Source organism: Kwoniella newhampshirensis, chromosome 8, assembly GCF_039105145.1.
Source record: "Kwoniella newhampshirensis strain CBS 13917 chromosome 8, whole genome shotgun sequence".
NCBI classification, from domain to species: Eukaryota; Fungi; Basidiomycota; class Tremellomycetes; order Tremellales; family Cryptococcaceae; genus Kwoniella; species Kwoniella newhampshirensis.
The window spans coordinates 345,323-366,908 of NC_089962.1; the positions used below are offsets into that span (position 1 = coordinate 345,323).

The 21,586-nt window shown below is 53.2% G+C and overlaps 9 protein-coding genes across 9 annotated transcripts; 4 read left to right on the forward strand and 5 right to left on the reverse strand.

Annotated features, from left to right (window-relative positions):
- Window positions 1-885: 885 nt before the first annotated feature.
- IAR55_004331 (uncharacterized protein) lies at window positions 886-3,238 on the forward strand (the record flags this gene model as incomplete). The annotated part of the gene is made up of 7 exons (XM_066947430.1): window positions 886-1,453; window positions 1,500-2,116; window positions 2,164-2,416; window positions 2,465-2,552; window positions 2,603-2,735; window positions 2,807-3,006; window positions 3,061-3,238. The coding sequence occupies 7 exons, from the start codon at window positions 886-888 to the stop codon at window positions 3,236-3,238; spliced, it is 2,037 nt and encodes a 678-aa protein (XP_066801844.1).
- A 505-nt stretch (window positions 3,239-3,743) lies between these two features.
- On the reverse strand, window positions 3,744-4,734 carry IAR55_004332 (uncharacterized protein; the record flags this gene model as incomplete). The annotated part of the gene is made up of 2 exons (XM_066947431.1): window positions 3,744-4,055; window positions 4,120-4,734. The coding sequence occupies 2 exons, from the start codon at window positions 4,732-4,734 to the stop codon at window positions 3,744-3,746; spliced, it is 927 nt and encodes a 308-aa protein (XP_066801845.1).
- A 1,591-nt stretch (window positions 4,735-6,325) lies between these two features.
- Window positions 6,326-9,125, reverse strand: IAR55_004333 (ATP-dependent RNA helicase DBP4; the record flags this gene model as incomplete). The annotated part of the gene is made up of 8 exons (XM_066947432.1): window positions 6,326-6,529; window positions 6,580-7,101; window positions 7,149-7,487; window positions 7,529-7,864; window positions 8,008-8,342; window positions 8,395-8,805; window positions 8,849-8,909; window positions 8,964-9,125. The coding sequence occupies 8 exons, from the start codon at window positions 9,123-9,125 to the stop codon at window positions 6,326-6,328; spliced, it is 2,370 nt and encodes a 789-aa protein (XP_066801846.1).
- Window positions 9,126-9,415: 290 nt separating this feature from the next.
- On the forward strand, window positions 9,416-11,186 carry IAR55_004334 (uncharacterized protein; the record flags this gene model as incomplete). Its single annotated transcript, XM_066947433.1, has 6 exons — window positions 9,416-10,091; window positions 10,144-10,262; window positions 10,325-10,411; window positions 10,509-10,909; window positions 10,960-11,043; window positions 11,096-11,186. 6 exons carry the CDS (start codon window positions 9,416-9,418, stop codon window positions 11,184-11,186), a joined length of 1,458 nt encoding a protein of 485 aa, XP_066801847.1.
- Window positions 11,187-11,313: 127 nt separating this feature from the next.
- On the reverse strand, window positions 11,314-13,161 carry IAR55_004335 (diphthamide biosynthesis protein 1; the record flags this gene model as incomplete). Its single annotated transcript, XM_066947434.1, has 6 exons — window positions 11,314-11,893; window positions 11,957-12,479; window positions 12,533-12,601; window positions 12,653-12,705; window positions 12,755-12,890; window positions 12,975-13,161. The coding sequence occupies 6 exons, from the start codon at window positions 13,159-13,161 to the stop codon at window positions 11,314-11,316; spliced, it is 1,548 nt and encodes a 515-aa protein (XP_066801848.1).
- A 234-nt stretch (window positions 13,162-13,395) lies between these two features.
- Window positions 13,396-14,158, forward strand: IAR55_004336 (uncharacterized protein; the record flags this gene model as incomplete). The annotated part of the gene is made up of 4 exons (XM_066947435.1): window positions 13,396-13,502; window positions 13,619-13,778; window positions 13,855-13,966; window positions 14,034-14,158. The coding sequence occupies 4 exons, from the start codon at window positions 13,396-13,398 to the stop codon at window positions 14,156-14,158; spliced, it is 504 nt and encodes a 167-aa protein (XP_066801849.1).
- Window positions 14,159-14,318: 160 nt separating this feature from the next.
- IAR55_004337 (methylenetetrahydrofolate reductase) lies at window positions 14,319-16,449 on the reverse strand (the record flags this gene model as incomplete). Its single annotated transcript, XM_066947436.1, has 6 exons — window positions 14,319-14,480; window positions 14,529-14,637; window positions 14,708-15,069; window positions 15,116-15,747; window positions 15,798-16,110; window positions 16,159-16,449. The coding sequence occupies 6 exons, from the start codon at window positions 16,447-16,449 to the stop codon at window positions 14,319-14,321; spliced, it is 1,869 nt and encodes a 622-aa protein (XP_066801850.1).
- A 270-nt stretch (window positions 16,450-16,719) lies between these two features.
- Window positions 16,720-20,391, forward strand: IAR55_004338 (uncharacterized protein; the record flags this gene model as incomplete). Its single annotated transcript, XM_066947437.1, has 14 exons — window positions 16,720-16,823; window positions 16,872-16,951; window positions 16,996-17,142; window positions 17,209-17,309; window positions 17,353-18,493; window positions 18,548-18,730; window positions 18,787-19,055; window positions 19,104-19,222; window positions 19,266-19,474; window positions 19,521-19,536; window positions 19,585-19,657; window positions 19,712-19,912; window positions 19,963-20,280; window positions 20,335-20,391. The coding sequence occupies 14 exons, from the start codon at window positions 16,720-16,722 to the stop codon at window positions 20,389-20,391; spliced, it is 3,018 nt and encodes a 1,005-aa protein (XP_066801851.1).
- Window positions 20,392-20,550: 159 nt separating this feature from the next.
- Window positions 20,551-21,502, reverse strand: IAR55_004339 (uncharacterized protein; the record flags this gene model as incomplete). Its single annotated transcript, XM_066947438.1, has 4 exons — window positions 20,551-20,961; window positions 21,060-21,172; window positions 21,277-21,352; window positions 21,440-21,502. The coding sequence occupies 4 exons, from the start codon at window positions 21,500-21,502 to the stop codon at window positions 20,551-20,553; spliced, it is 663 nt and encodes a 220-aa protein (XP_066801852.1).
- Window positions 21,503-21,586: the final 84 nt, after the last annotated feature.

Below are 21,586 nucleotides of genomic sequence, written 5' to 3' on the forward strand. Positions count from 1 at the left end.
TGAGAAGAAAGCGAGTCTGGACTGAGTGTGGATAAAACACCCGGACATGTAGTTACGCAACTTACTTCTCGATCACTTTTCGTGCTGCAGGCCGCACTCTGCAAAAGGGTTCCCTGTCTCTGCCAAAAAAAATGAACACGCCCTGATGATAAAGATAGACCGACGGCCTTACTTCAGCGGCGATCGCATGAGACCCCATGGCGGATCTGGCAGTGAGATCTCCCTTGAACAGACTTGGTTACGTAACTCTGACATTGGGGATCCTTTCAATGCACCCAGTAGTAATGTCCTTTTCCCGCACTCCCCGGGCTGACCATGTGTGTGTGGATGGAAATAATAATGAATAATACTTTAATAATGTGCACCGCTTGGGGCTGCTCACCAACAACGGAGAATTTGAAAACGAGTCCGAATGACAGCCCGAGTGCCCGTGGATTTCGGCCTGTCATCTCCCTCAGGCTTGCGTCAAGGCCGAGACGAGATACAGCCCCCTCCGAGACGTCCAAGTCTGGTCAAATGCCACGCCGGAAGACGTTTCTGCTTCAATACAATGCCCCCCCCCCCCACTCCCTTGCCAGGAGAATCCCCACTGTCTCTGCCAGGCATCCCATCGTCAGAGGGTCCCTAAGCAGGCAGTATGGCAGTGAAACAATAGCAATGCTGCTCATCACAGTCTTTCCTTATCAATTCATGCATTCATGCTTATAAGGTGTGAGAAGCGGGATTGACTTGAATGACGTCACGTTCTCACTCACTCGCGGCGGTGGAGGCAGCCCCACCTGCTGATGCTGGTAAATCACTGACAACTATGGACTCTGCTGATCGATCCCCCTCGACGAGAATAGACCTCTGATCTAGGCAGAAGGAAGTAAGAAGTAAATCACCATGAGCACCCAGGGCGCCCTGCCGAAGCCTCCAGACCCTCTTGCATCGCCTGTCCGACTGATCGTCGCGCTCGCCGCGCTCGGTGCGACTCAACACCCCATCGCACCTTCCTCTTCCGAATGGCATAGACACCTCTCTTCTCTCTGGCTCAAATCGGTGTGTAAGCTACTCTCATTCGACATCGGCCGACTCCCACCCGGGATCGAAGCCTCCAGTGTGAAGTCTGCCGCGGATGACCAACGCTCGGACTGGTCACATGAGGAGGTGGTGCGCATGGCGGGAGTGTTGATCGAGGCGAGTCTGGCCATGGAGGCGGAAGAAAGCGTCAAGAAGGATAAGAAGGAAGGTGCCTTGAAGTATTCACCCTTAGCAAGGGCGTTGTCGTATCGGGCGCTGGACTTGCTTGGCTTGCCTGCGAGGGAGCTCATTCCCGCCGCGGAGAAGAACCTCTCGGCGACTTTGTTCAGTGCGTTGAAAGCGGCAGCCGAGAAGGAGCAGCAGGACAAGGTGGAGAGTACGAGGGCGGCACATTCGCAGGGGTGGGGAGGGTCGCTAGGGCGGACATTGGGTGAGTCGAGTTCGCCAATGTCAGTGTATGTTCTCACTGGTCGTAGCAACCGGTGCCGGAGTGGTAGCTGGCGGCGTGCTCATTGGTGTCACGGGAGGACTAGCCGCACCAGCCATCGCAGCTGTTCTGGCGCCTCTTGGCATCGGCAGCATCCTTTCCGCATCAGCTGCTCCCGTGGTCCTTGGAACTCTGTTCGGCGTCGGAGGTGGAGGTCTCGCCGGACGTCGAGTTCGTGAGAGATGGAGGGGTGTGGAGGAGTTCAGTTTCATCGAAGTTGGGGACGGTCAGAGAGCCACTCAGGAGGAGATCGATGACCTGCAAGAGTCGAAGAAGAAGATTAAGGAACAGGTAGCTAAGGATGCGGAGGACGCGAAGAAGGGGGGCGAGGCGAAAGAGGCGAAAGAGGCCGCCCCTGCGGGAGATGACCAGGTTGAAGAGAACGAGACGATCACAGACGAAGAGGCAGAGCGTACTGTGCGACAAGGTCGATTGGACCTCGAGCAGAGGTTACTCAATCTCAGCTTGGACTCTGGAACAGGAACTCGAAGCTCGACTCCAAGCGGCAGCCAGCGAGCCTCTATCGACGGGGGTCCCCGCGTCTCCCTCGACCACGGAAAGGAAGAGCAAGCCGTTGCAGACGCCAAGAAGCCTCCGAGTCTTACCGTGAGTGTCGGTTGAGTGGCTGCAGCTGCCACTGACAATCCGCTTAGGCCACGATCGTTGCCCCCGGTCTACTCACCGTGTCTCGGACCGAAGCCATCACCGCTTGGCGTGCGATCTGCTCATCCAAAGCGAACGACCAAGCCACTCTTGCTCCGGGTGTCGTACCCAGGGACAAGGCCTCGACCGCTTTGCCACAGTCAGAGAAGACCACGCTTGGACTGAAAGACGGCAGAGATGTATACCTCCTCAGATTTGAAAGTGCTGCCATGCTCAAGACCGGCAGGGACGTGGACTTCTGGGGTAGGTTCGACGTCAACACTTTGTTAACCTGCTAATCCTCCCTCGCAGTTACGAGCAAGCTCAAAGGGATGGTCAAGAAGGAGATTATCAAACGCACTGTCCTCTCGGCGTACTTTGCCGCGGTCAGTTTGCCAATGTGAGTGAGGTGTCGTCTACCGGTGATACCATCCTGATACTCTCGGGTAGGTCGGTCTACTCCATGGCCACGATGACCTTGGACAACACTTGGATGCACGCTCAGGATCGAGCTAAGAAGGCAGGGAGACTGCTCGGCGAGGTCATTGAGAAACGGGTACAAGGGGAGAGACCGGTCATCCTCGTGAGTGAGTCGTGAGCAGCAGCATACTAACCCCACAGATCGGCTCGTCCGTTGGCGCTTTGACCGTCCAGCATGCCCTTCTCTATCTCGCTTCACTCCCACCACCCGCTCCAGGAAAAGGCCCCGTTCCCGCCTACGTCGAAACCGCCCACCTCATCTCGCTCCCTGCCGCACCCGACGCGGAGGAATGGGCGAAATGCAGGAGTGTCGTCGGTAGAAGATTGGTGAACGCCTGGAGCGATGCAGATCTCGTCCTTGCCGGGGTGGTCAGGTCAGTCATTTCTATGGTCACCAGCAGCCAGACCTCGGCTGATTGTTACTGCAGACTCCACGAAGTCGTCTCCCGCGCAGCAGCCATGTCGAATGGGATCAGAGTCGCCGGTCTGGGACCCGTCAATCACCCGGGCGTACAAGATGTCGACGTCTCGTCGGTCCTCAGAGGACACATGGAGCTCCAAGCCAAGATGCCAGAGATTCTCAAGATCATAGATGTAGACGCGTAAGAGTTTAAGACCAAAGTGATATAATCCCTTGTACTGCGACCAGCTTCACAAAATCATCTGCATCTGCTCATCTCCTCTTCACCGACTGACTCTGCTGACATTGGCCACCACTCAATTGATGGCTCTCCACCAAAATTCCAGCGGGGATAGCACACCCCCTGCATTACCTCTTGTCTTCGCTTCTCCACACCTCATATTCTGAGAAAGCTGTGACTCTTAACCCTTCCCAGATTCGAGCAAGTACTTCGCAAAGCATATTCATCTCCCATCGGTTGATTCTTCCTGTTCATGCTCATGAATCCAAATAACAAGACCTCGTTACCCAAACAACCCAAACTGATGTAGAACATGATAGAGACAAACAGATGATATGACGCTACATAGACGTTTGCGCGAGAAAGCTCGTTATCGTCAATATATCAAGAAACAACTGCAACGAGCAGGATGACCATCCAACCAAACCACGTACAACGAACGAGCACCAAAACGTAAATGGACGATATAATTACTCAATGACCAAGTCCTCAACCCCGTCCATGACGCTGTCCAAACCACTACCTCGCTTGTCCGCATACGCCGCCTTGGATTCATCTTGCGCTTCTTCTCCTTCTCCCTCTTCGATCTTGCCAAACAGCATACAATGTGGGGTCATCGGTGTCATCACGGTGTATGATGAGCTGCGCGAAGATGCGTTGGAGCCGGTTCGTATGGTGGCCAAAGATGGTCGGGGCGGCGTGACACTGGGATGGATGAGGATAGTGGGGACGGCAGGATGAGAAGGTGGGAATTTATTGTTCGATGCGATTCCGAGTGGTGTCTGTCATACGGTGTGTGAGTGCTGGTACCACGCGACACTCTTTATGTGAGACGGGTCAACTCACCTGGTGCTGATGATTCATATCCTTCTCAGCCAAGACCGACTGCCCATCTCGGACTTGTGAAGACGTCACCGCCGTTCTTCCCTTCGTTGTAGGCGTACACGACTGTGATGCGACGATCCCTGACGAACCGATCCCTGGCCTCGACATCTGTTGATTCGGCGGCGAGTTGTTCCCTCTACTTCCAATACTGCTCAACGTCCTCTCCAGTGGAGGCGCAACCAGCACCTTCTTGTCCGATGAAAGATGGCTCGACGAACACGCTGACGCTAACGCGTATGTGGTGTTCTGACCAGAAGCGCAGAACGAGTGTGCTCGTCTCGGTGCGCCGGGTCTTTGCACCCCAACTCCTCGAGCAGTGGATGCGGAACCGGTAATGGACGACGGGGAAGAGGGAGTAGGGAGAGTGGGAGAGTTGGGTGATGTAGAAGGGTATGGCGTGGGACGTGTCGATGTGTTGTTTGTAGGCGATCGACGACGGGAAGTCGAGGACCATGCTGAAGATGATTCGTAGATTGGCGGAGTGAGGAATGGCGCAGGCGAAGGGAGAGGAGAATAGGATGGTCGGGAGAACGTCGGCGATGGAGATCGGGTGATCGATGATGTGCTGGTGGACATTGTGGCGTGCGAAGATACGTCGAGAAAGTTCAAGTCAAGAACCAAGTGTGTCCGGTGCAACGATGCGATCCTTGATTTGCGAATGTGAGTTCGCCAGCCAGGCTGGATGGAAGAGCGATGTCGATGAGCAGTCCCGAGTATGTTGATGCGCGGAAAGAGATGTTTGTGACGGAACGACCTCGCGTATGACTAGCTCGTTGTGATTGATCAAGGGCGAGTTGACCAGAGTGCCTAAGCAAGCTGAATGGCCGGTTGTGTTTACGTTGCGTGCTACGTGCCTACAATACGACTGACTGGACGGGTCATTCACGACGACAAAAGGGAGAGAGAATGTGTGTGTGCGTGGATGTCGTCAGATGCGAGTGCGTTGGGAGACGATTCTACTCTGAAGGAGGAGATGATGATCGTCGTGTCGTACAATGATGAATGAATGAATGGATGGATGGATGTGTGAGTGTCAGTGCTATGTATCTGTTGACTTTGTGTCCGTTGTTCGCTTCGCTTTGACCATTGGTTCCGGTCGGGGTTTTTTGATTTTTCCCACGCTCATGAAAGGGAAAAGTGAGATAAACTTATCCCAAAATCATTCTCGTAGCGTTGTTTTGACTGACATGCATGTCCGAGTGAAAGAGGGTGGGGGGAGGGGAGACAATGACGCTCCGGTGATCCGTAGTTCCGACGGAATTGTCATGCGTACGAGTAAGTTATGCTACTACTCATATTACAGTACAAGTGAGTAGTAAGTTACGCGTAATAACGTACGCAAATGCCGAGTCTAGCTGGATTCTGGCGTTCGGTAACTTACCGTTCGAAACGAGGATGCCGTTCCTCCAACAAATAACTTGCGAGTTGTTAATCACGGCCCCCTGATCTACTTGCGTGACTACTGTTGATCCGTGACATCTGGCTCCGTCCTTTCCCCACCTGCCAATCATCATCATCTTTTCTCACGCCTTCCCGGACTAGCACGCACATGCAAGTCGTCATGAACTCGGTACAGCTGCACTGGGTTCATGAGCGTGGCTTCACTCCTCTGAGGCTGGGGTTGCCGTGAACCAAAGCTAGATCTGCAACTCTCGGTAGGTTCGGTTCGGTCGCATCGTCGTCCGTGGAACTTGCACAGAGCTAGAGACGGATGGGATGAACCATAAAACGCTCAATTCAATCGAGTAAATGACAGAGTCAAAAAGCTCAGGATGCTGGCTGATAGCGCTAGACGATGGGAACGAACCAACGAACGAGATCGAACAGGACGTGCGTGACTGGGGCAACCTCAAACTCTACTCATACCGTTCTTCAATCACGGTTGTAGGATTCGTCACTCTCCATGACTCATATCACCAAGCACGAACTTTCACTTGAAAACCTTTCGGGCGTCGATCTTGGAATGTCAGCGCTGGATCACCGCTCTTTGCCGAGCAGGACACCGCGATGGAAAACCGCTCGTCCACGGTCCGAATGCACACGCGCTGAGTCAATCGTATCCCATCGGCAGATACGGAGGCGCGATTCTGCTTTGACGCATCGACTCGATGCTTTGATCGTGACACCGACTCCAAGGATTACTGCTTGCATCACCACGAGCATCTCTTCATCCTTGTAACAACCTAAGGGCCAGAGCTTCCTCATCTTCCAGATCATCCGCCATCTTACCACCCTTCTGCTTCTTCCGGATGGGTTGCACTTCCTCGGCGACAGGCGAAGGAGAGTATGATCTTCTCGACAAGTCGTCGTCGTCGTCTCCACCGAGATAAGCAATAGGTTCGTCGCCGTCCATTGTGGTCTCGCCGCGGATCTGGATCCAGAGTCAGCTTGACACATCCTCAAGCCCAAAACACCACTCACCTCCCTCTCCCTCTCCTTCCTCTTCCTCTTGACTTCTCTCTTCTTCTCCCTCGCCACTTCCCTATCCACCTTGTCCTCCACCCTCATCCTCTCCCTTTCCTTCTCCAAATACTCCCTTCTCTTCTCCTCCGCACCCATCTCTTTCTCCACATCTTCCCCTGCCTCGTAGAACTCCCTCGCCTCGCCCGTCTCCTCGTCGAAGATCATCTTGGATGGTCCAGGCCGTGACTTCAGTTGAGCTTTGCGTGATGCAGCTTGTTTCAACTTCCTCTTGGACAGGTCTTCCGAGGAGATCAGGGGTTTCTTCTTCAATTCCGCGGACAGCGCTTCTTCGTCCGAAGTGAGATCCCCTTCATCGCCTGACAAAGCATGATCACGACGAGAGAGCGTGAACACATTGGCGTCATCTTCCGCTTCTTCGTCATCTTGAGCGATGAGAGCGGTGTAATGCGGGGTGAGAATCGACTGGTTCTTCCGTTCGAACATTCGGTCGTATTTCGTTCGCACAGCGGGGGCCTGGCCCTGGGTTGGGTCAGCCGGGTCATAAGTATCTTGCACATAAAGCTCACCTTGTCAGCAGCACTTTCGCTCTCGCTCTCGCTCTCGTTGTCCTCCTCTTCCTCCTGTTCACTGCCTTCGTCGCTGCCGCTATCCTCGCCCTCTTCATCACTGCTTGCGACAACATCCCTGACATCCTCCACCTCCTCCACCAATACTTCGTCCTCCTTCTTCTCCCCACCTCGAGCTTTGATCGCCTTCCCGCCTGATCTAGCTTGATCTGCAAACTTGATCTGAGGCGCTCCGGGAAGACCCAAGCTGTCCGCGTAGGCGTCCGCGGGGAGTTCCGACAGCCTGAAGATGGACTTGTCTTTTTGTATGTGGATGGATTTCATATACGAGATGAATGCCTGGGTCGCCGTCAGCGACCGTCATCATGACATACACTCACCCTCTGACCCAAATACTTGATTTCTGGCTCTCGGAACGCGAAATTCTGCATCGATTGCTTGAGATTGCCCATCTTGCTCTCTTTGATCTTGATCTTCTTCACCTCGATCGCTTTCTCTCCCCATCTCGACTTCATCCCCTCCTCTTCGCTGGGACAGAGGAAGGTCAGGGCGGTTCCTCCAGCTTGGTATCGTGCTGTTCTCCCGACTCGGTGGATATATGTGTCGACATCGTCGGGACAATCCAGCTGGATGACCCAATCCACCGCGGGGAAATCGAGACCTCTCGCGGCGACATCGGTGCAGATCAAGAGGGCATGTTTGGCCGACGAGAACCGCTGGAAGATGTCTAGTCGAGTCGGTTGTTTTTGTTTACCGTGTAGGTGCATGAGTGGCAAACCGGGGTGGAGTCGTCGGAACGTTTCAAAGATGAATCGGACCTAAATGTTGTCAGGCATGATTCTGAACACACTTCACTCACCTGTTTACCACTGGTGACAAACACAATCCCCTTCATCTTCAGATGACTCTTGACGAAACCCCACAGCGCGTCAAGCTTCCTCTCCAGGCCTATCACCGCGTAGAACTGATCAAGGTTGGATGGCATTACACCTTCTTCCCCGGGCTTGTTGCAGCTGATGTACATGGGATCGTGGAGAGACAGCTTGGCTAGCGCGGCAAGGTCCTTGGACTGGGTGGCGGAAAAGAGCAGCGTTTGCCGAGAGGGTCGAGCGCTCGGGGCGGTGTGGACGGGTGAGAAGTGGCCTACAATAGCTCGCAGCGCAGGTAGGAAACCGAGATCGAGAAGGCGATCGGCTTCGTCGAGCACTGCAAGGCGTCAGACTCTATAAAAACCAATGTCACTCACCTAATACCTTGACTCCACCCGATTCGAACCCCACCGTACTGTCCAGATGTTGCAGCAATCTCCCCGGGGTCGCAATGAGGATATTCATTCTACCCAATCTGTCCCTCTCCTCCTTCAACGGTTTACCACCGATAACCAGCCCCGCTGAGAAGTTATGATACTTTCCGATATCTCTCAGCTGCATAAATGTCTGCACAGCGAGCTCTCGCGTGGGAGAGATCACCACCGCACCAAGTCCATCGAGTGGGCCCCATTTCTCCAGATACAGTCGTTCCAGGAGCGGGATCAAAAACGCGAGTGTCTTGCCCGATCCTGTTTTGGCAGATCCAAGGATGTCACGGGCTTGTAGAGATGGAGGGATGGAGAGGGATTGGATAGGTGTAGGGTTGAGAAAGTGGCTGCTTTTCAGGCCTGTGGGGGCGTCAGCGACGGGTAAGCGGAGAGGAGCACTGACCTTTCAGTGTCCGGGAGGACAGAGGCAGATCGGAGAACAGAGTGATCTCTTTCGGTGGAAACTATCGTACAAATGTAAGCTCAAAAGCTGTACTGTTCAGACGAGGCTCACTCACAAAGTTGTCCACTCGCGACTGCAGCTCTTGCAACTCCTGATTGATCTTGTTCCGCTTCGCCTCGTTGGATTTGACCTTTGGAGAGGCTTGTTTCCCTTTAGCTACTTTAGGCTTGGCGAAGGGCCCTCTGGAGGACGATGCCTTGTTTTCTACGAACGCCATCGTGCTGGTGATCGGTGATGACACTGTGACTGCTTGTAAACACAACAGAAATGCTAGTATAGACGTTGGACTAACTTTTGTAGAGGCAGCAAAGACTTTTGCAAAATCACGTGATGAAAAGCGCAAGGGGAGGTGTCACCGTGGGAGAGGAAGCGCGATCGAGGGCTAGCGCTAGCTAACGGTCCAGTCAACCGTTGTCAACGCGTCGATGAACATGAGGTGCAAGCTGTTTTTGGAGTGGTGTACTGCTATTGTCATTTGCCCAAGACGACCAGCCTGCCCCGACAACGATGGTGCAGTCCAAAACCACACCCCGACGGAGTGCCCGTGCTTCTCCAAGAGTGTCATCGACGAGATCCACTCCCCGGGCTAAAACCTCCACCACGCTGAAACAGTCCACCACGCCCACTTCCACACGGTCCGGTCGATCTGTCAAACCGACGACTTCTTCTCCGTACTTTCCGAAAGCTCAGACGAAACCCAATACTGGTCAAAGGCAAGCGAAATCTAGAAAAGAAGCGCGAGGTACCGCTGGCGCTAGATCTCGCCAGGTCAACGACGAATCTGATGATGAGTTCGATTCAGCTACTGGATTGACAGAATCAGAACCTCCTTCATCGACAGATGATTCCGACTCGGAAGACGCCTTTGATCCTTCTTCAGATGAAGGGTTTGAGGAGTATGACGAGGAAGTGGTCCAAGCCGACGGTTCAGACGTCGATAGTGATTTCCTGGATGAGGAGGAGAATGAGAAGAAGGGTAAAAAGCGGAAATCGGTGGGCGGTGGTGGGGGTGGGACGAAAAAGGTCAAAGAGGAGAATGGGCCTGGGAAGGTGAAAAGAGATTCTGGGAAAGGTGGGCACGGTATCGAGGGGTATGAGAATGAGGACGACGATAGTGAGATCGAGTTGGAAGATGGGCAGGAGATCGCCGGAAGGATCTATCCAGCTCCGAAGACGGGTCAGGGTGGGTAGGCTGTCGACCGCTTGACATATCGATCTGAGCAGAGCATTCACAGTACCACCCGGTCGGATATCGAAAAACACGTTCAATTATCAGAGGAATCTGCAGATACCGGAGAGGAACGATAGAGATTGGTTCAGATCGCATGAGCCGGCGTTTCGGCAGGCAGAGAAGGTGAGTGGCAGTCGAGCATGCACCATGAGAGATACTCAGGCGCTGACCGCTGGCATCCTCAGGAATGGCAAGCGTTCGTCGGCCTGATACAGTCAAAATTACACGAGGTGGATGACGAGATACCTCATCTGCCGCCAAGGGATATAATAGTGAGTGCAGTGTGGAGTGACCATACTCTGTCATCAGTCGTAGTCCTGACTGTCAACCTCCCTATTCAATCCGCAAACAAGCTGATTACCTCTCTAGCATCGCTTCTACCGTGACGTACGGTTCTCATCCGACAAAACACCCTACAAGCGGAACTTCTCCATGTCCACCTCTCGCGGCGGACGTAAAGGCGTTTTCGCATGCTACCACATCTCCATCTGTCCGAACGGTAAATCCATCATGGCCGGCGGTCTCTGGCAACCTGGCAAAGACGAACTAGCGTCGATCCGAAGTCATCTCCTGGCGGATCCGCAGAGGTTCAGAGATGTGATTGAGAACGAAGAGTTTGTCAAGGTGTTTGGAGAGGCGAAGGAGAAGAAGGGGAAGAGACAGAATGTGTTTGGACATGATGATGCATTGAAAGTCGCTCCGAAGGGTGTGGAAAAGGGTCATAAGGATATCGATCTGTTGAAGCTCAGGTCGGTGGCGGTGCTCCATCAGTGAGTGGCACAGAGCAAACATTGAGCCGGCGCTGATGACATGTCGACAGTTTCACGGATGAAGAGGTTCTTCATGAGAAGTTTCAGGATGCAGTAAAGGAAGTTGCGCGGGTCTTGGTCCCCTTCGTGCGAATGTGAGTGCGCGCGGGTTTCGGTCACCCGATCGCTCCTGACTGGGCGGTACAGGCTGAACGACTTTCTGGCTCGTACTCCGGATGGAGGGAATGGTAACGATACCGATGAAGCTGGCGACGAGGCCGATCAGGGTGAGGATTGATCGTTGCGAGGGTCAGGTTGATAAGGGCATGATGCGCTGGGACCAGCCGACCCATCTAGTCACAAACAAAAACAACTGGTTGTACATATCATAATATACTCCTCGAACCTATCTAATATCCTCCCACCTACACTTTGACCTTGTATCGAGGTGTCCATGGCCCTAACGAGCTGTCCGAATAAAAGTCCATCGGATAATCGCCCTCACCTTTAAGACCCCCTTCCAGACTCAATCCACCCCAACCTTTCACTCTGCCCGAAGCGACGCTCGCTTCGTACGGACTCAGCAGAGGCCGGGTGAAAGCGTATCCCCAATCTATCGATAATCTCGGACATGAAGTCTGAACAAACGTCGAGATCTGTTCCTTTGGCAACAAAGCCAATTTTGCAGGACTCAACTCGGACAAAAGTAAGAGCAACGGTGGGATTGTATTTGAGTCAGGGGGTAAACCCGCCGTCACGCTCTGCAACACTGATAGACTTCCTTGTCTACCGAGCGTACCGAGGAGGACTGCCCACGTGGACGCTCCTTGTTCCAACAGGTTGTTGCGAGCCACCTTGACAGCCTCGCCTCGTAGCGATCGCATCTCGTCGTGTTCGTACGTCTCTCGGGTGAATTTCTTGGAATAGGGGTCGTATCGGAATGCAGGGACAGTAGGGTTCGCGATCATGATCGATTCGAGGTGGAACCGTCCGTCACCGACGTATCTATGATGCAGCGACTGTCAGCTTGACGTATGTGGAGCAAGACGTAAGATCCCCAAAACTCACATCAACGCGTCCACATCGTTCAATTTCGGCGCAGTACATCCCAACACTTCGCCAGGACTCAATGGTCTACTTTGAGGGATTGTCACGTCATACTTCCCCCTCCACACGCCGATATCGCCTCGCTTCACTTCCGCCAAAATTCCGTCTTCCTCCTTGTCCACCTGTTCCTTCTCCAGCGGTGGCAGGGCGGTCTCCAGATCTGTACGTAAGGATTGAATCGCTGCGACGAATTGGATCGTGGAGACCAATGCGAGTTTCGTAGGTCGTTCGGAACCAGTATCATCCGATTCAGTGGTGGTCGCAATCGACGACGACGACTCGTCGCGGGCCTTTTGATCTTCCAGCTCAAGAGCGATGGGCACTTTACCACCGGGTTCGGAAGCGGCAGCACCGAGGACAAGTCGCTGGAACGATGTTCTAGAGGAAGGGAAGTTGCGACGAACGGAAAGTGAGAGATGGGAAGTGTCGATGGCGATTTCGACGAAGACGTAAAGTGTTTTGAGCGTGGTTTGGGACACCGGGACTAAATGTAACCAGATCAGATGATGTTTTAGCTTCGCGGCAGGTGTGACTCACTCAGACAGGAATGACCGTAATGCACAATCATCTCCGCACCCATCTCCTTGGCCGTGTAGTCGTCAATACCTGCGGCCAGTGATGAGCTGACTCCTGATCCAAAAGGGAGATATGGCTCACAACAAGCACCATACGTTACATCTGCCAACATCATAGGCAGTGCGCCGGTGAATCTGTTCAGGAGTGAGCGCATGACCGGATGACAGTCACAGTCACACTCACGTCTCGATAATATCAGCAATTGCACAGCCGTACATCATCAAGCCTTCGGGCATCTGGAGAGCGACGCTCTTGACTCCATCTCGACGGATGTGGTAGATCGTCTTGTGTATCTCAAAGTTGTAGTTTCCGGGAAGGGCTGTGGCAAGTACAAAGTCAGTGGTCTCGGTCAGAGCCGCTCTTCCTCCGTCCTCTGCGGAGACTACGTGAAGGCCTCCCTCACCTGCAATCGCAGCGTTCAAATCTGGATCGTTGAGGATATCATCCGGGACCTGATTCGCTACTCTCCTAACGGTCTGACGAGAGGACGAGGCTTTCGACGAAGACGTAGTTCCCACGAACCTCTTTCGGGATCTCGAGGATCCGGCAGGAGGTCTTGAAGCCTTTTCAATACCTTCAGCAGCGTCCATCGTGGGTGACGGTATTAGTCTCTTGGTTGGATTATGTTACTACAACGAGGATGAACAGATTGCATGATATCGTTATTTCAGACTTTTGCGTTGAATGTAGATGTAGAAACCGAGTGGCAATTTTCCCACGGTGATGCTCCTTGCATCTCAACCTCGCTCAACACCTTTAACTACTTGATCCATCGACAACTCGCATCTGAACGTTCATTCTCATCCAAGCAACCACAAGATAAAATGGACACCAACCTCGCAGCTACGTCTGCTGCACGGAAAGAACGGCTGATAGCGCTGAGACGGAGGAAGGAAGCGGTAGAGACAGGGAACGGTACGAATGGTGGCCCGTGAGTCATCTTGCCCATTGTGCTTCCCTCCCATAACGAGGATCTGAATCAGTTCTTTCGACCGTATCTCCCAAGGTTTCAATCCAATACAAGTCAAGCTGCTGACATTTATCCAGATCCCACTTCGCGTTCAAACAACGGAACTACGATCCCGAAACTCGTACGCTTCGAAAACGAGGCGAAGAGGATGAAGCGGAGGACACTGTGGAGAAGGCGGTCGAAGGATTAGCAGAACAGATCATCAAGGAGGATGAGGAGAAACGCAAAGAGGAGCTGGTGAGTGGGCATATCCGACCGATGTTCTCGGTCCGACTCATCGCCAGCTAAACGCTGAGAGCTGCTTCTTGTCCAGGACCTATTCAACATTCAACCGAAACGAGCGAATTGGGATCTGAAGAGAGATATGACTAATAGAATGGCCAAGTTGGATCGAAAGACAAATGAAGCTATCGCAACCATATTCCGTATGTCTCTCTTCGATCTTCAGCTTCGCACTCCTGACCCTGAAGTATTGCTAACCCTACTTCACAGGACAGCGCCTCCAAGCTATGAGGAAAGATCAGAACCCAGATGCCCAGGTCGACTTGTTGGCTAGTATGAACGCCAACCAGCAAGAAAGGGACGAAGCCGCAGAATCAGATAGTGATTCTGAGTGATCAGACTAGACAACCCGCTTGCGTTGTATGGAACCTATCCCGCTGTCTTTCTTCGTGGCTATAAATGCTTAGGTCTAGAGTTGGATCTACTGATGTTCCGTGATGGACAAATGCTATACAATGTTGAGATTACCCTCGTCTCCTGCGCTTCGTAACTCTGCTACTTCAACAAAAACCTCCATAATCCTTCCGAATCCTTATAATCGTGATGTATCAAACTGACCAACCACCATTCTCCCGCTATCCCTTCGAGCAGCTTCCTCGCAGGCGACTGTCGTGGGTAGAGCAATGACCATTCGGTCCAGATGTCAAATGCCTCCTCCTATTGATCTGGTCAGCATGATTCTTCCAACAAGAACACCCCACTCACCTTCCACGCAAGGAAAGAGGTCTCTTCAATGATGGTGGATTGTGATATCTCCTGACCGGGGAAGACACCCCAAGTCACCGCGTTGACGGCATCTTTCAGCGCGTTCGTCCTAAACTCGCCCTGTACACAAGTCAGCACTTTCTGTCAACACGCAACCCACCTTCTTGTTCCCCGCATACATGGTTATCTGCCCGTCTCCCTTCTTCAACTTCTCCTCCAGCCTGATCACCTCCTCCTCCCTCACAAAGAACTCGACGAAAGCTTTTTGGAAGACATATCCACCACGAGGTCCCCAGCCATGTATCGGATCATCAGATTTGGCAGCGTCCACAGCGGGTTGAGATCCGACCGTCCAGTGTTGGAGTCTCGTCGAGTTCAAGGCGATGAGATGAGGTAAGATGGAGGCTGATTCGGGAGAGAGGGGCAGGTCGCAAAACGGGGTGGTCGGCGTTTCAGGAGACGAATCAAGGTATGAAACGAAGAGCGATGAGAGCTGAGAGGCGTCCGTGGGCGTGCCCCATTCCTTCAGTGCTTGTGCCGCCTACGTCCCGTCAGTACAAGTCAACAGTCGTTCGCACTTCACTCACTGTGATCTTGAGACCACTGCCCCATCCATCGATCTCACCATACGCCGGACTTCGAACATCGGTGAATCGACCGTTAGGGTACTCATCCCAGCTGTCCTCAGCGACACCACCGCTCTTGCCACCCAGTCCAGCCTTTGGTGCGGGAGGCAAGACATTGTGCGTCAATCCATACTGGGCAAGTTGGCTCGCTTCGCTTGGCGAGATCGAAAGATCTTTCATCTGAGTGGCCGGCGATAATCTGGTCTTTCCGTTGATCGCCACTCCATCCTTCACATTCGTCATATCCGCGTCATCCTCGATGAGCTGATTGTGTCGGGGTGATGGCGACGTCGAGGGCCGATTGTCTGCTTTGGTTGACCAGCCGAGGTTTTCCAATATCGTGCGGACCGACTTTTCCAGGTTGAGCGTGCAAAAGTGAACTCCGGGGACAAGCTTCGAGCCAATGATCTGGGCAACCATCTTGGTGGCCAGTTGCGCTCCGTAATTCTTGACCGCGGCGTCGTCCGATGAGATGGGTTGCAATTCGTCCATGATGGAGTCGGGTACAGGACATTTGGTCAGATTCACCAGGCGTCTGAACGACGCAAAGTTCTGAATCGGCATGATGCCGGGAATGATCGGTTGCGAGATGCCTACAGGTATCAGAGCGGTCGACTATCGCTGCACTCACCCTTCTCTCGACAGGTCTTGACCCATTCCAGGAACCCCTCCACATCGTAGAACAGTTGTGTGATGATATAATCCGCTCCAGCGTCACACTTCACCTTTAACCAGTGTAGATCGTCCTCCTCGTTTTCTGAATCAGCGTGTGGGGTAGGATACCCAGCGACTCCGATGCAGAACCAATCGCCGTGTTCTGCACGGATATAGCGGACGAGGTCATCGGCGTGTTTGAAAAAGTCGGGCGTGGGATCGGCAGACACTGCGTATTCTTCGGATCGAGGAGGATCGCCTCGAAGGGCGAGGACGTTACGGATACCCAGATCTCTGCATCTCTGCGAGGTGTCAGCACAATGTCGCTTTTGATCAACATGACGGCTCACCCCTAATGCCTGGTCGACCTTTTCCTTGGCCATATTCGTGCATGTCAGGTGCAGCACCACGTCCAATCCCATCTTGACGACCTGCTCGGCCAACTCCAAACTCCTATCAGCGGTACTTCCCCCGGCACCCCATGTCACCGACACTGCCAACGGCGCAGGTAGAGGAGCATCGGCGAGTCTTCTGATTCTATCGAGGAGGTTGACGAGACCCGCTTCGGTACGAGGAGGGAAGAACTCAAAGGTGTGAAACGGAGCGGTCCGCGACGCTATGAGGGATGTCAATTGCGACATTATGTCGTGCGTATGGGTCCATTGATGGTGGAACAAGAGATGAATGGCACTTTTCGAAACGAAGCGAGTCGTTACGGTGACCAAGGGGGGGAATCACGTGATCGGACTTGTCGATGGAAACAAGCTACTCAAGTCAAAACATACGTTTATCCTCATTTACCTTTGTATCACTTGCGTAGACACATTGACCATGGACACTCTGTATCATATCTTGGCATCTTTGTGACATCAGACATTGGTCGTACAGCGCTCAACCGCTCGCCACTCGACATGAAATGGGCCGGTAGACTCCGGCTGCTATCAATCCCGACACTATGCGCCTTTCTCAGCTTCGTCTTCGTAGTCATTAGACCCTGGTCGAGGATATCCGGACAGTGAGCCTCCTTCTCGCTATGCGTCTCAGCACGCTGACACCATGCAAGATGGGCGTTCCTCGCATACACCTCAAATCTCATCTTCTTCTTCCCCAGGGGCCGGATCGGACCTCAGCTCGAAGCGACAGGTGAGGTGTGATGTGTGGCTTGGAATGCTGACCAGGAATTGCAGTACTCGGTGTGACGGGTGGGACCATTGGGATAGCATGGGCTTGTGCCACTTTGGCCGTGGCGGCGTATTGTGGTCGACGATATGGAGCCGATTCGAACGAGTCAAGAGCCATTCTGGGTCTGGGATTGGCCCTGCTGTCTTTGATGGGTAAGCTACAATCAATCTGCTGCTCTTTGAGTCATACTCTGACGTCGCCAAACCCCCAACCCCTAGCTGGTCTCATCCGGAGCTATGCTCGTCGATTCAACGCATTCTCCAAGATCATGTTGTTCTTCCCAATCTTCCAGCTCACGTCGCAGCAAGCTGTCACACATGTAAGCGGACGGCGTAGGTGAAACACAAATTGACACCTCATAGATGACCGCCGAACTTTTCTTGGAGCAATTTTACATCGTCATCTTCTCGGCGCTTTTCGCATTGATCCCGACGCTTCTCATTGCCCCGCACAAATCATCCCATCCCATCGGTACTCAGATCGACGAATCCATCCAGACCATCTGCACACTCCTCCCCGTTTCGCTTTCGCCCCTTCTGGAGGTCCACTTTCCGGTCACCGCCCCCGTAGACAGCGACTCGACCGGACCTGTCAAATCCCTCGAGGCGCAGAACCAGACACCCTCGCAAACTGAACTCGCTAAAAAGCTCAAGATTACCGTCTTGAGCTTACACGTATCGAGCTCTTCCTACTTCAAAGAGAGTCTTGCTTTGGAACAGCAATCCGCTCTACCGGATATCATCAAATCGATTCAACGACTCCAGCGTAATCCTCTCCTGGGTCAGACCAGCCATGTTCCGGGCGAACGAATACAGGCCGCTCTGTACCGATCGTTTCCTCGGAGTCGTCCAGGTACACCTCGACGTCGGTCCAGGAGCAGGCACGAACGTCAGACGTCCGTTTCATCCGAGGCGGATTTACCCCCGCATCATTCCGTGCATCGACGGAGACCGAGGCATCTCACGAGTTATCTGCGACCTGCTGATTCAAACGCCACCATCGCATTGTCCACTCGCCCAGATCTCAAAGATACGAGTCAAAATCTCGTTGACGCCATCATCGAAACGCTCCATACCATCGATCGTCAGCTGAAGCAAACCTATGGCTGGTCCAGCCCTCCTGACACTGAAAAGACACTCGTCCCCGAAGGTGCGCTAGTCGAGGCCAAGGCTCATTTGGAGGAGGTATTGAACGGTGTTCAGCGGGCCCTGGGAGTTGTATTGGGTAGCATGGATCGAGATGCGAAGAAAGAACATCATCGTGATCACGTGACCTACGCCGAGTCGACAGATGTCACGGATGTGCTTCGCAATAAGGATCGATTTCGTCTCGCCTTCTACATGACGGCATTGCTCGACCTGTCGAGAGATGTGCACGGATTGGCCAATACAGCCCTGAGCGCCTCGATCCGAGTCGAGTCAACGCCTTCGACCTGGTTGACTTTTTTCCGCTTGGGATGGATGAAAGATCGTGAGGAGGTGCCGCAGGGGACCGATGGTGTGGGTGAGTGCTCAGGCGATATCTCCCACTGCAATGCTCACGTCATATCGCCCGTAGATGAAGCCGATCTCGCGGCGGAGGAGGAACAACCCAAAGATGAGATGAAGGAATACCAAGACATGGACTACGTGACTGCTACTCTACACCAACGGCGGGAGGCAGCGGCCACCGACAGTACTGTTGGAAATCGCTTCAATCGTGCATGGAAGAGGACGTGGAATCAGCACGGCGTAGTCAAAGGTGAGCGGAAGCCTTCTTTAGGGTACCCTCCAAGTAACTCAAAGCGCACTTTGCAGCACGAATAACATTCTCACGCTCCATGCACGCGATCAAGCACTCCCGACACGTCCTCTTCAGTATCAAGCTTGCAGCGGGGATCAGCCTCCTGGCAGTGCCGGCACTACTGCCGCCCGGTTTCTCTGGCCGAAAATGGTACGATACCTCTCGCGGTGGATGGATGGTAGTCAGCTACATGTTCGTGTTGGAAGACACGACCGGCGCGATCCTGAAAGTCGGTTTCTTGAGAGGATTGGGATGTTTCATCGGCGCTGTGGTCGGGTTTGTCGTGAGTTGACAGCAACGTAGCAGAGAGCCTGACTGACCATACACTCAGTGCACTCTCATCGCCAAGCAGAATCCATACGGTCTGGTCGTGCTCGCGACGGCGTGTACCGTCCCAATCTCCTGGCATATCCTGTTCAACACCAGCACGCCAGGTCTGGGCGTATCGACGTGAGTCATCCACCTTGTCTTTACGAGCTGACCAGTACCTTAGAGGAATCACACTCCCCCCGTTAATGTTCATCCCCTATCTCGGTCTGGCCCATGGCCAAGCCGACTTCACCCTGGCATGGTACCGATTCACCGATATCATGATCGGCACATTTGCAGCGGTGCTCGTCGGAACTTGGGTCTGGCCGGTGCATGCCAGAGTGCAGTACTTCCGCGCAGTGTCAAGCATGATGGAGCGGATTACAGAGTTCTGTGAGTTACGAATGTCAACGGCTGATCTTGAACTGACATTTGGTAGATCTTCGAATGAGTCGGTGAGTTGATCAGTCCACGGAATGAAAGTCAATACTGACATCTCGCAGAGACCTTGTGAGATCATCCCTGGTGTACAGGGTAGACGACAAGCAGTATGATCGTCTCGAAGGAAAGATCAAGGTGAGCCAAAGTCTTCAACGAGCGTCAGTCAGCTGATCGATAAATCTGCCGCAGCGCGACTTCGGACTCAGTCGAAGTCTTGTCTCGATCCAACGGCAAGAAATCTCGCTCCTTCCTCGACCTGTCAAACTCTATTCCGAAGTCATTGATGCGAGCGAGCGTCTGCTGGAGACCCTAATTGAGATTAGAATACTGAGGTTTAGTGTGCCGCGGAAGGCGACTGTCTTGGATGTTCTGCCAATCCGTCGGGAGCTGGTGAGTTTGCGTGATGCGAGGTACCATGACTGACACTTCGCTCAATACAGATCTCCACCATTCTGATCAATCTATGGGCCTGCGGTCATGCCTTTGGCTCACGAAGTCCACTACCACAATTTCTTCCCTCTCCTCGAGTCCCCCTTTCAGAGCTCATGGAGGTGACAGATGAACACGCACAAGACGTAAGGGTTTCGAGGCATCCTCACGTGGAGCCCAACGAGGCAGATACAAATTCGGACGACACCGCGAGGAAGAGGGATGTATCCCCTGCAACGGTGACGGAATCGTATCAAGCTGAAATGGCTATATTGTATGCTATGGCGGAGAACGAGGCGCTGGGAGAGGTTTGTAATATATTAGAGGAGGTGAGTTTGGCGTCATGCGGGGGTTTTCGATGAGCTGATGCAAATTGGGTGTAGCTGGTAGCAGCGGCTAGAACGCTGTTTGGGACTCAAACGTTTTTAGATACTACGTAGATATGCCATGCACTCCATGTTGGTCAAAAGGGATCATAATTCATCCATTATAGGCGTGTTCGAATCACTCTGCAGAGGCAGCAGGCGGCCATCGACCTCTGAGTGCATCAGTGCAGGTGTTCAGGGGTTATCTGCCATGATGGCTGAAATGCATATTGCCTATTGCTGCTCCTCTTCCACCCTGACCACCACAATGTCCACCGGCACCTCCTCCCTCCCTCCTTTCCTGAGCCTCACCACAGCTCCCCATCGACCCAGCTCTTTCATCCTCGCTCCTATGTCCTGTTCGGACCAAACGACCTCTGCATCACCCGCACTCAGATCGAACTCGTTCCCCAATCGATCTTGTATATCTGAAAGGGTTAACGATCCGTGCAACGAAGGATAGTCGGGGGATATGGTCCGTTTGGGGAAAGTGATAATGGAAGGGAGAAGATGGAGTTTGTCGAGTAATTCTTGAGATGTGTGAAAGGATTCGGTCTCTGAAAGAGTGGTGGATGAAGAAGAAGCGGAGGATTTGGGATTGGGTCCTTCGACCAAGAAGTCGTGAAGGATAGCACGGTCGGCGTCCTACACCAAATCGTATCAGCATTCCGAGTCGATTCGGGGATAAAGCCAAGCAGTATATGACGGTAGAGTGTCTCGGAAGCAGCGGAGGGACGACATACCGTCGCTCGGTAAACCTGACGTGATGAGTTGTCCTTGAACGGAACGAATCGGGCTTTCCGAGTAGGGACCAGATCGTTTCTAGCTCTTCCGGGTGCGACGAACAGTCTGTCAACTGTGGAAGTTTCAACGTCAGTATCCAGCCTGGCATTGCTCCTCAAGTTCTGGCTGGATTCGCGATGCGAATATCCCTGGGCTCAAATGCGGTCCTTGGCTCACACGTCCTCCCTAATCCCGGCACATCCTCAAGTAGCTCGACAAACGTTTCTCTCTTCGCAGCGCATTTCGTTGTAGTCTGTCACATGAGGAAAGGTCAGATCAGCACAGAAGGGATCTCGAACAGACCGGCGGGAAAAGGTCGAAAAGCGGACTGTGGACTGACTGAGAAAGCTCGAGTAGAGAGCAGAGTCGATCTGGCGAAGATGCGCGAGCTGGATGCGTACATGCTATACGGTTCTTCTGGAGGTGATGGAGAAACGTCGGGAGAATGTTGGACAGAAGATCGGATCTGAAACGACCTTGTACAGAT